Below are 13121 nucleotides of genomic sequence, written 5' to 3' on the forward strand. Positions count from 1 at the left end.
TTCTCAAAATCTTATGTTGCAGATCAATGTGTTTGAAATGTTTAAAAATAAAGGACGTAATGTGTGAAATGACTATGACTTCTAAATCCAACTATCATTTGTTGATTTATTCTTTTAGGGGAAATACCCGAAAATGTAATTTTCTTTTTCTTGATCTTCTTTCACAAATGTTCTACTGACCCTACATGCTTGACCCCTGATATTTTGAAAAATCTATTGCAATAATAATTGCTAAAAAATATTATCAGCTGTTTTTTTGATATTACATTATTGCTGGAAAATAAATTTTTCATTTGGTATATAGAAAAGGAATGAAAAATTTTAAATATACATTCGATTTAAACAGTATGAATACACAGATATCGGTCATACTGAACTGAAAAATCACCCTCGACTTGCAACAGCTGGCCGCGACTTAACTTCACATAGGAATTTAATTCACCATGAAATGAAATCGACTTGTGATACAATAGCAATAGAGTTACGGGGATTTTTGTGGACAGATTTGTAGAGATCTCTTCACGCACTGCGAAATGCTCCTGCTATACTATCCTATTTTAACTGAAAATATATTTGATCTTAAGAGACAAAAAAATTCGTTATTTCATTCATCATGATGTAACATTTTAACTGAAAATGACCTATTTTATTAGTAGTAATCCAGTAATACAACGAGAGTTAAAATTAATGGATATTATTTCATAGTGATTCTTACTAAATCTTTTTTGAAAAGATATCAGCTTGGATGAGCCAGGTTCTTGGTTTACCAAAGCTGATATAGTCCTTTTTACAAAAACATTTCCAGTGTACACCTGCGACTTAAAATTATACCTAAACTTGGTCAGCTATTTGGAACAGCCGTGAGTCAGTTGTTCGTATAAACGTTATTATTATTGAGTATTTAAAAACAATATTCAATGACTAACAAAATTATATCAATGGTCATTTTGATTGTAAATATATTGATGTCATTGATATATTATTTCTCTAATATCTATTTATTTTTTTACTGGTCATACATAACTTGAGAATAATAATAATAAATATTACAAATGGAGTTTGTAAACGAAATAAATTTGAAACACAAGTTATATTAAATACTATTTCTTGTTATTCAAAATGTAAAACTATTCCAGTTGCTACATATGAATCGCCAAAGTTGTAAGATTATTTTAAATAATTCATCAAAATTTACAGTTTGGTGTTTTGTTATTTTATAATAATAAAATTATATTATCAAATGTTTATTTATTATAAATAAATCTCAGGTGAATACAAGTAGACCCAAAAGTAGCCCAACATTAATCAACTAAAGGTAATATGGCCATTTTGGTCCAAGTCTGGGACAGAGAAACCTATTCTTGATAGATCAACATGATAAACACTTTTTAACACACTTTGAAATGTGAGAACGTTAAGATTTACAGTGCAAGAATGTTTACTAATGGAACCGGTAAAAATTCTGAAGGATTATTCTAAGGTAATGTCGCGCATGTTGATTATCTATCTATCATATAATTAAAGTGTATATAAAGTGAAATAAATAATTATTAATAACCGCAACTTTTATAAAAACAAGTAAATTTGATGTTGACATTTATTTGATATATTACAAAGTTAAACAACTGAACAATTATACTATTTCTAACTACTATATAAACATAGATACATTTTTTTTGCAAGTTTTAGCCAACTTAGATGGGTCATATACTCAATCAATGACAGGTTTATAGTTTTTTTTTAAATTTTTTATTTTTATTTATTCTAAACTAAACATTCATAGCAGAAGAATATGCCTGCTATGATCACAAATCTACTAAAAACAGATTAAAAATTTCACTAAAATGAGATACTGGTCGGGAATGAAAGAATTATATTACTGGAATATGATATTAAAATTGCCTATATTCTATGCCTCTGAAACCGTAAAAATTTAAAAACTTCATATCAAGCTTAATCTAGGATTATCAATAAATAAACAGAGTATATATGTATATTTCATCATTTAATTTATTTTAAATTAAAACTTTTTTACAATTATATTTTACATTCATTTTTACATGTTCACAGTATAGGAATAGGACGCTTATCAAAACATTCTAGCGTCAATATACTTTTACTTCTTCCATTTGGCTATAAATTTTCCACTTCCAGTATTTCATTGTTAAAAACCATTTTATACATTCTACGATATATGCTTTTAATAATACTCTGTTATAGATACCCTTGTTTAAATGTAGACTTACACACAGATCGCACGTATTTGTAGAATCGCAAGAAACATTGGAAAAAAAGCATTTTCCCATACGCCGCTGATATACTATTTCATTACTATCTAAGTTTTCTTTTAGTAAAATATCAAATTTTGACTCATACCAGGTGCCAACGATAACATGAACATGACGAGAACTCCAATTTAATTTGAGTTTATAACAAACAGTCTTCTTTTAATCATCTCTTTGGTGATAAATCTAAATTATCAAAACATCAAACATCAAACATCACCATTGCATTGATCAACAAATGGTTTAGTTAAATTTCAATTAATTTATGATGCTTTAATAGGAGCATTTTTTGCTAATAGATTGTTCGTTCATGAATTGTACTCTAGATGAGACTCGTCAATGTTATCAAGGCCACCTGGTAGGAATAAAAATTTTACAATCGAGTAAATTTATAAAAGTATTAATTGTTCAGCTTTCGAATGAATGAATTTCGCATTTAAAATAAAATAAAAACAAATGATATCTATAAGTAAAAATCACATTATGGTCTTATTTCTCTCTCTCTTTCCCATTTACTTCTCTATCTCGTTTTTTCATATTAATTTATTATTTATCGGAAATCAAGAGTAAACTTTGCAGATTATCTTCTATTTATCCATTTTAATACTTTGACTACCTAGATAAATTTATCTGATTATTCGCTAAAATTATACACAATCATTGACTTCAACGAGTATTTGTCATACGATACTTCTACCCTTCATTTAAAATATGCAACAAATATATGTACATACATCCATACATATTTGTTGCATAATAATTTGTCAATATATCGTTCAAAATTGTATACATGACATAATTCTCGAAGGATACGAAATTTATATGTGTCACATCTAACACTATAGTATACTCATATAAGTTCAACCACTTGATGTAACGTATAAATATTTTGTATTCCATTTTTTTACATATGACAGACTGATTTCATTGTATAAGTTCACTAGGACTTCCAGAAATCACTGATCCCGAAATGTGATAGTATCTCAAACGACTAAAATAGAATTTCTTGAATAAGCAATTCGAGAGTCATCATCGAATGAAAAATTTTCAAATCGTTGACCTACGATTGCCGAAAAATTCAATTTTATTTATACGTTATATTTTTTTATTTTCTAATCAATAATTAATTGATCATACATAGTACGACTGTTCATTTTATTCCTAATATTTTATTATGAATATTTGTTTCCTTTTTTAATGTTGGTATCAAAAAGCTGCTTAATTATTCATTTTGATGATACAAAATTTTCTAGAGTATTAATGAATAAAGATTAACAGTCGTACTATTGATAAAATCTTAAATTGCACGATAATGATCGATAAGAAGGGCTTTTTTTCTATCGTTTATCCCTCACATAAATATTTGTACATATACCAAAACTGGTTTCTTTTTAGTTTGTTGGACATATGACCCTAAATTATGTCACTTCATGAGAGGAAGGTAGCGTAAGAAATGTGAGCCGCATTGTAATAAATTCACTCAAATACATTGATATACATAAATGTCATTAAATCTTCGACTTTTTCAGTTCTACTTTTATAAGTTAGTGAAATAAGTTGAGCGAGAAACGAATGCTAACGAAACGTATTGAATCGTAAACCATTTTCAATTCTATTATTTACAATAAACATACCGACTTAATGAAGATATTAGTTGACTGAATTTGTACTTGGAACCGTTGCCATGAAATATTTATCACGTAACGATATTCTTTACATATTTACAAGAAATTCCGAAATTCTTTACAAGTTGTCACCCTGATAATCATGTACATACATAAAATATACCAGACAATACTGCATAAAAATTAAAAAAAAAAAAACAAAAAAAAAGAAACGTAAATTGGAGCTTTTGAGTAATAAACAAAAAAAAATTAGGGGAATTAAAGAAATTATTAATGGGGAAATATTACTATTCTATATACTTATAATGTTTTTGGATGGAATATATGCACATATAAACCACAAAATTAGCGCCAAAGAATAAAAACTTATTCCAGTATGGTGGATTACGTCCTGAGCTTCCGGTGTTGTTGTTAATTACTAAGTCTTATTCATGTGTATTCAGATCGCCAACCAGTCTAGAACAAAAGACCATATCACATATGTTACAAGGATTCAATTATAAACAACACAAATAGGATCAACAAAATTTATCATCTTAATATATTAGTAGAATGAACCACATTTTTTGAAGATGGTATTAGTAAAGAAGCAACTTTAAAAAAAAAAATGATTCCAAGATGATTGACATTACATTTTCTTTCATATTTTTTGAGTTCTATAGTTTGAAGGTGGTTTAAAATCAACTAATGCCATGGGACTATCAAGGTATCCACCTCAATGACTAATTAACTAAGAGGAATCTCAGGTGAAATATTTCACAATGCATTCAAACAATTACTCAGAAGGGAGAACTGGAATTTTTTGAATAACTGATGTGCAAGTTAAAATAAAGGGATTTTGTCAGTTCAGTTGAATAAATAAGTTACAGAGTTTTAATGTTAGTGATGAACATATTTATAATTAGTTTATTTTAACTAAATATTTTTGATTGTCGTTTTTTTTATTATTGTATCATTGTAATTGTTTGAATTTTTTTAAAAGTGTTTCGAATTAGTCTACTTTGATCTCTCTTATATAGTGTCCCAGGCATACCTACTAAAAATTATCGCACAGGATCAGTACATATCACCAGAGAAATTAATTAGTTGCAGATTCCATTGGCATGAAAAAGTGAAGAGTCTAAATAATAAAAACAATACCTCTAATAGATATCACTTTTGACAAAAACAATAACTGGCAGTGATTCAACTAATCAAATATTTGTTTTTTTTTTGCAAATAATTTGTACTGACTACTACTAATTGGCCAAATAGGCATAATAAAAATAGAATCTTGCCAACAAATAAAGCAAGACTTTGTGAAGCGTGACAATTTTTTATACCCAGTTCTTGCTTATGAACAATTATAATTACAATTATAACATAATTCAGAGTTAGGAAGTAAGTCAATTGTAGACGCAATCTAAAAGGCTGCATCGGGAGTAGTCTTGTCAGTAGAGAAAAAAAAATTGATTGATGGATGGTTAGTACGTGTAAGGAAGACTGTAAAGACCTCAAAAAAATATATAGTGAAATAAAATAGTAGTAAATATTTATTATGTTTATTCCTTATTTGGATAAAATACTATTTAAACATTATTACATAAAATTACTTTGAAATATTAATAATTTATTATTTTATGATTATTATTTAATCATTTTTAATCTTTATTTCTACTTTATCAAAACAGTCGTGATATATTTAATATTTTTTTGGTCACATTTTTAAATTAATTGAATTTAATTAAGCTGTAATCAGTTCTAGACAAAAGATATCATGATAATCTATTGGTAGATTATTGAACAATTATTTCTTAACAAATCAAAGGTAAAAAATAAATAAATAATCATTAAATTAAAGTAGAAAATTACTATTATGTCATTAAATCGATAATTTAACCTGATAATATAATTGTCAATCACTTATAATAATATTAACTTACAAAAAAATTGTCTTTGAAATTTCTTGAATGTAAAAATATTTAAGAAAAAGTAATTTTTATAAAAAACATGACTCCAAATTCTACTGTCAAATATTCTTAAACTGACAGAATGTTTGTAAAAATATTCAGTAAAATCCCTCTAATGACATACCATTGCGTTCGTCGTGGCAGCTAACTGTAGACCCTGAAGACTTGTCATGTGATGAGAATGTGAGTGAGGGTGAGAATGAGGATGAATTGGAGGAGGTGCTGGTGGTGCAAATCCTTGATGAAGACCTCCAGCCATACCGACACCAGAGTGATACATGTAGTGTTGAACAGCCGGATGCATAGTGTGATGGTGTTGTGACGTTGCTGCTTTAATTAATTAAACATTCTTATTAGTTTGATATTTCAAATATGACATATTTATTATGAAAATAAAATTCAAAACTTTACCCATTGGAGAGCCAAATCCTGAATGAAATGGTTTATTATCGAGATCAAGGTGTCCACTTGCTTTGATCATATCCCCCATGACACCACTTAGACCTAGACAACCTCCAGCTTTTTTCTTTTTACTTTTCGATGAAAGTTTTCTATTACGTGTTTGAATACCTTCTTTCTTCATCGTCAAAGGTCGATTAACCTGTAACATACATGAAAATAAAGTTTAATTATGAGTTATTAAGCTGTTATTTCAATACAAAATTATAAACATATATTTAAAGCTAACTTTTTATTCTAATTTATTGTTCAAAGGAATTAAAATGTTTATTTAAAAGAATTAAATGTTTGGTTTTTATTTTTAAGATCTTCTACCTCAAACAGAAGAATAGAACTCTTATAGAATCCTTTTGTGGTCCATGTGTCTGTTCATTAAAACTATTACTCTGATCATCAAAACCTACACTGAAAAATCAACTTCAGCAGAATTGCTAAATGACTGCATAGAGGACAAGAACGGTGTTATAACTTCTGTTATGTTGCTTTGAATGTTGGGTAATAAAGATCTATTACTCAAGAGCATTATGTATTAGAAATAGTCTAGTCTTAAAATATTAATAAGGATTCTTTTTTTTTGTTTTTAAGTACTTAATTAAAATCTAATTTTTCAGTCCAACTGAAACTATTTCTTCAGTGTAAAGGAACTGATGAAGTTGATAGTAGTGCTGCCTATCCAAAATGATGGTCTGCCCAAGGAATATATGGCCCAAGGTTATTAAGTACCCCCAATGTTTGAAGTCATAATTATTGGTGTGCATGAAATGAACTTGTTCTTGTAAGGTTCTTATAGAATATTTCTACCCAAGTAACACATTAAAAATATCCTTCTGACTACTTTAAAATCACTTTATCTTAAATGTCTCCAAAAAAAAGTATCTTTAATCTGTCAAAAGAAAAATTGTTTTTTAATTGTCTTGCTTGGGTAGTTAAGTCAGAACTTTAGAAATTTAGCATGAAAGAAAAGCCTCAGTAAAATATTAATGAATTCATGTTTATGAGAATATTTTTAATGATATCAGCCCACTTCAGATTTTTTTTTTGTTTTATCAATACTTGTTTTCATAAAAAATGAATCTTAAGTATTACTTTACATCAGTTATCATCGTACTTGATGAAAGGTTATTGATTATACTTTTTTATTTTAATTTTGGACTAATAAATTATAAGGATTACTGAAATCACCATTTATCAGTGCAACTCAGCAAGAGATCACAGTTCATAAATCGTCTAACTTAGCTTTTCTTATAATTTAACAAGCATAAAAGAGTTTGAGTATTACAAGATTTTTTCTGGTTTATCAGACTTTTTTTTCAATTGAGGAAGTACATAATTTCTTCAATTAAGTAAAGTCTGTCTTCAAACATCTTGCGTGTCATTGACTTATTGATTATTTAAATGATTTATTCATACACGTAAATTTAAAAGCACAGAAAAACATTATGTAATGTATCTGATTAGCATAGATAATATGTCAAGACTATTGAAACATAATCTCGATTTTATATTAGAGATAAAAACTCAAATTGTTCTACAATAAATTAAAAAAAAATCAATTATTGAAAATTAGTTACTAAATTTATTAAATTATTATTAACGAGAGAAAAAATATATAAAATAACTGGCAAAATAAATATATAAGCATGCATCTGCACATCATCATACATTCCATTAGAAATAAAAGAAAGACAGTAGTAAGGTGGGAGCAAGTCCAATGACAGGACTTTGTAGTCGCCGCGACGTGACGCAACTGCTAAGTTAAAGAAAAGATTCCCGGTATTATAAAGAGAAGGACCGACGAAGACAAGTGGATGCGTATGTGCTTGTCTTTATTCTATCTTTTTTTACTCTTTTTTGTTTCTCTCTTTTCTACTTGCTTTTTACTATTGTAACCTTTATAATATTTCTCTTTCTTTTCTTTTACACTTCTTATGCACTTTTTGTACATTTATTTTGCTGCTCTTCTTACTCTTTTCACTATCCCTTATCGTTGCACTCTTCTTCCAGACGGTCAATGGCTTTTTTTCAGAATTATGCCGTTGCCCGAATTTGCCATATTAACGGTGCAATATATTTGATCTCAAAGCTTCAAACTCTTTGTTTTTTCTCGCTTTTAAATTTAAAATAGAAAATATTTATGCTGGTATATTGTTTTTTTTTTTATAGTGCAGATGACTATATATATATTTGATATTGTCAACTGCTGTTGAATCCTTTCACGAAAATTTTTCAATTGGATTTTAACCAATTTGAATACAATGAGCAGCTTTAATGGTAAAATGAATAAACTCAAGACTGCGTGTATACAACCGTGAAAAGTGTAAATAAAAGAAACAAAAAAATTGAAACTAAAAAAAAAATGATGTCAAAAAAATAGAACAATATTAAAGATCTATCATGCATATATTATTTATGATTCAAATATTTGTGACAAATGACAAGTTGAGAAAAAAATTTACTCTAAAATTAAATAACTAGTTATTTGACAAAATTCGAATTTTTTACCAACATTTTTTTTTTGTCATACCAAATAATTTGTTAGTCCAAAAGTAAATTTCTTTTTTTCTTTCGAATGAAATTCCAAAAAAATAAGCAAAAAAGAAACATGTTTTTTTTTTATTGTATATATTCGCACATGCGCATAATCAATTCCTTTCTTCTCTAAACGATAAAAAAATTTTGCTTTCAGCTTGGGAAGTAATTCTACACGTAGAATGAAATATCTAACATTTCTTCTATAATGTGTAATATACTATTTATATCGTTTGTAATAATATCTGATATTCACATCTGATTGATGGATAATAAATGTAGAAAATAATACTTATGAAGATTTAGTTTGAAAGAAAAGGTATTTAAAATACAATTAAGGACTTAATAAATTGAATTATAATGAGTGTAATAATAACTTTAACATTAATCGTATCTACAAATGACTTTAAACAAATACTATTGATTTGTAATTTGAAAAATATTATGTTTAAAAACTTGACATTCCTCTGTTGTATAATTTTTTGCATCAATATAATTTTTAGCACCGTTTTTATGTGAAATTTTAGCACATGGATAACATTTTTCCTGATCTCATGCTAGTGTTGAACAAGATTCATAAACATAAATTGCTTTAAGGCTATAGAATGCCTGGTAGGAATAAAAATTGGCAATGTGGCCAACTTTAATCGAATGTTGGCTAAGACTGGACCAGCCTTTGTTACCATCAAGGATATTTTCTGCGTCTCTGGAACATTGTTCTGATTATAGCGTAATTAACTGGATCCAAATTGGATGGAAACTAAATTTAGAATAAAAGGGGTTCAAATGATTTCATCAGAAGATGCTCCAATATTTTCTTGAGTAATCAGTGATATATTTAAATCGATTATTATGATTTGAATGATTTTTTGTCAATTTAATTGTCCTATTATATTTAACAAATAATTAACCCGTCATTTTCTTTAATCATTGAACTATTATTTTGCCTTAATTTATAATCTCTTATATTCATTAATAACATTGAGTTTATATATTTGTAGAAAATCTAAAAGTCACATTAGTAGCAAAACTGTTATCCGACGTGCACTACAATATGATCATAGACACTTGATGCACAATAATGAGTGAAAGTTTTGAATAGAGAATATTAAGATTAGACAATTTGTATTCTAGTCATATTGCCCATAAAATTAAGATAATTAATAACAGTAAATACTTTGTACAAATTTAATATTAAAATAATGATAGATATAATTGCCTCTATTAAGCCATCAATAAATCAATCTTTGATATAGATCAAGAGAATTTTAGCCAACACTATGATTTTTGGACAATAATTAAATTTTTCTTCAACACAATAATGATATTAATATGTTTATACAAAGGTGCAAGACCTTTTGGATGTTAATTAAAAAATTTAGTAGAAGTATTGTGAAGCAAAGTACAATTTAAGTTTTTTATGATATAAATTCACTTTACAATTTTTACAATCCGGGCTTTTCATTATTCAATTGCCGTGCAGAATAGTAGGGTCAATGCACCAGAGGATGAACAGTCATCAGGAAATGACTGATCAAGAAACTAGCCATATCGTTCCTTCACTAATGTATTCGATTTTCTTTCAAAATTTTATTGCTAGTATTCTGAAGATAGAGAATTTAAATTACCTTCTCCATATTCTATCTATCTCTCTAGGAATAAAAGTGATAATCACTGAAAATCATAATAGAATAATGAATATTTTGCAATGATGTTAACTGCTTCATCATCAAAGAGTATATTTTTTCATAAAATACTTCTGTCTTATGAATAAACCAGTTAATAATTATTATTGATTATTAATTTGAATCATTATTAATAATTATTAATTAATTAAGTACTTTTAATTGTTGATCCATCAGCACATTAGCTTTTTTTTTGCCACAGATTAAGAAATGTTTTTCAAAATTTCAGTCATTATTTCCAGGTAATATCTGTTAGAAGAAGTAACAAAAGCTTTCCTATCACTGCATTGTATATAATTGATTTAGAAATATTCAGATTAATTGAAATCAGATGAAGATAAAGTCTACCGGAATTTAGTTGCCTCAACACTAAACTTGATGTCTGACTAGAATGTATGAAGGAAGAATAAGTCTTGAATAAAAATCCAAAGTGACAGTACATTTTAATAATGACGAATAAGTTTAGCAAGTTGTGGAAGTTGTTTCATCAACATGAAACGATATATCAAAACCCCATAAAAATGTTGATCTACAATTCAAACCTTTGGCAATGTATTTTATATATTATTTATCATTTACATACCATTATCATGACTTAACATGACAGGGAAATTAAAGTTGAGATTCAAGTAGATTCTAAGAATTTTTATAAATTAAACTCCTTAAGCAAAATACATGTATTTAAGAATATATATATATAGATACTCTAGTATGTTGGAACAAAGATTGGTTCATTCCCGGTCCGGCATTAGGCCAATGTATTCAACCTCGATTCAACGTTGGGCCAGGAATGAGCCAATCTTTGTTCTTACAAGGATATATATATATTGAAAACTGGTAACATCCCATGAACATAAGTCGACAAGCACGAGGTCTTTAAATATAAACAGAAGTAGCATGGGAGATTAATGATAACTGTTGGCTGGTGTTCACATGATGATCTCTAGAGTACTGAATGTCCTAAAATTATGTTTGTTATCGGATGATCAAAGTTGTATGTGCGGATATGTAAATGATAAATGTCAAATAAGACAGAATGTAATATTACCGAGTTATATGAGTACGGTTGCTATTTTTATTCAAAATAACCCCAACATATTTTACCATTGTTTTTTTTTTTGCATATTTTCTAGTTACCAAGGATGTTATTAATTACTCTATCAATGTTAATAGAAATCCTGGTACCTAAGAATTCTAATGGTGCACATGATGGTGATTAAGAGAAAGGAAACTTTTAAATAATTCCTCCACAATGGAATCTAAAATGATTTAATTATAATTTATACATATATGTATAACAAGAGGAATTCGTCTATTTCAGAAATTTCAATTCGATAATAAACTGACCAGTTTAAAAAAAAATAGCCTTTCTTCTGCTTTAACAAGTGGTATAGTCTTCTCTTAATATGTATTTTCTTCTTTTTTTTTTTTTTTTTTTATTTCAAACTTGAAACCATCGTGCTTCGGACAATTTATTCTTCGTCGGCGCGTCGCCGTGTCGCGAGTATTTAGTAATGGAGACCCTCTCTCGCTTAATTAATGATTACTGGGAAACATGTCTGGGTTGGCCTTTACACACGATCTTCATACTTTTGGGTTTTTTTTTCGTTATTTTATTACCTGGTATTTAATTGTCTCATAAAGAATTTTTGCTTAAATTTAACAAATACAGCAGAAAATTGACAATTCAAATCTATTTACAGCTTATGATATAGTTTTGTGACCAGTGATGATCAGATAGTAAACATTATTGCACACTGTAAGGTAAATCTGCACTTTAAACCCTAGATTCTCAAGCTGGATCCAAGTTATACTTATGAGAAGTATTTAATGTTTATCACTTGTATACAAAAAATGATCATTTGTAAAAAAAATGAAGCTTTTTATTCAAGATGAACGAAATAGGCAGGGAGAAATAATGTTCAAGACTGTAATTTGGCAATTGAGAGATTATTGTGTAGCACAGTACTGAGTCATGTTTTCTTTTATCCGTGTAAGGAACAAGAAGAAGTTGACGTAGTGAAACTTGCTAAATTTTTAATCCTATTAAGTGTAGAAAATATTGAAGAGCTTTTGAATTAATATCAAATTTTTATATTTAAAATATTTAGTAAGAATCCCATTTTTAATTTGACAATGGGTTATTTTCTAACTATAGATCTGTAAATGACTGTAAAAAGTCACAAATTAAACTAAAAAAATGTCACTTTTCCTTTACAAAGATTACAATAATTCGTTTACCATTCAGGATAGATAAAATTAAACTCACTATTATCAGAAATCTTACACTATGATTCCAAAATTTTCAGAGTGTGCTAAAAAAACTCATATAAAATGTGTACAATATTAAATGTTCATAAACAAATTATAGAATTTAATAACACGCCTTAAAGTGAGTAAAAAGTGACTACAAAATACAATAATTTGTAGATAAAATTCTAATATTAAACACACTTCATGTGTATTATTTTAATTCACATGAATTTACAGTGCATGCTTCTTTGCAAATTATTTTCTGCTGTGTAACCAAATTGTGAAATTTAATTTACTTCAGAGGATATAAAAAGTGTCTTTAAATGACTCTAGATC

At 27.6% G+C, this 13121-nt stretch overlaps 1 protein-coding gene across 3 annotated transcripts in view; it reads right to left on the minus strand.

Moving 5' to 3' along the window:
- Positions 1-1988: 1988 nt before the first annotated feature.
- LOC118064506 (endothelial transcription factor GATA-2-like) overlaps positions 1989-13121 on the minus strand; it is a 44826-nt gene continuing 33693 nt past the window's right edge. For 2 of the 3 annotated variants that reach the window (XM_035079153.1, XM_035079154.1), the window contains exons 6-8: positions 6271-6460; positions 5984-6189; positions 1989-4366 (exon numbers count right to left, since the gene is read on the minus strand). In XM_035079153.1, the coding sequence (XP_034935044.1) occupies positions 4340-4366; positions 5984-6189; positions 6271-6460 (423 nt within the window). In that variant the 3' untranslated portion in view covers positions 1989-4339. The remainder of the gene's footprint in view (positions 4367-5983; positions 6190-6270; positions 6461-13121) is intronic. The other variant, XM_035079155.1, reaches the window with a different exon arrangement.

The sequence above is a fragment of the Chelonus insularis genome, unplaced genomic scaffold (assembly GCF_013357705.1).
Source record: "Chelonus insularis isolate UGA/USDA-ARS -01 unplaced genomic scaffold, ASM1335770v1 contig_235_pilon, whole genome shotgun sequence".
NCBI lineage: Eukaryota > Metazoa > Arthropoda > Insecta > Hymenoptera > Braconidae > Chelonus > Chelonus insularis.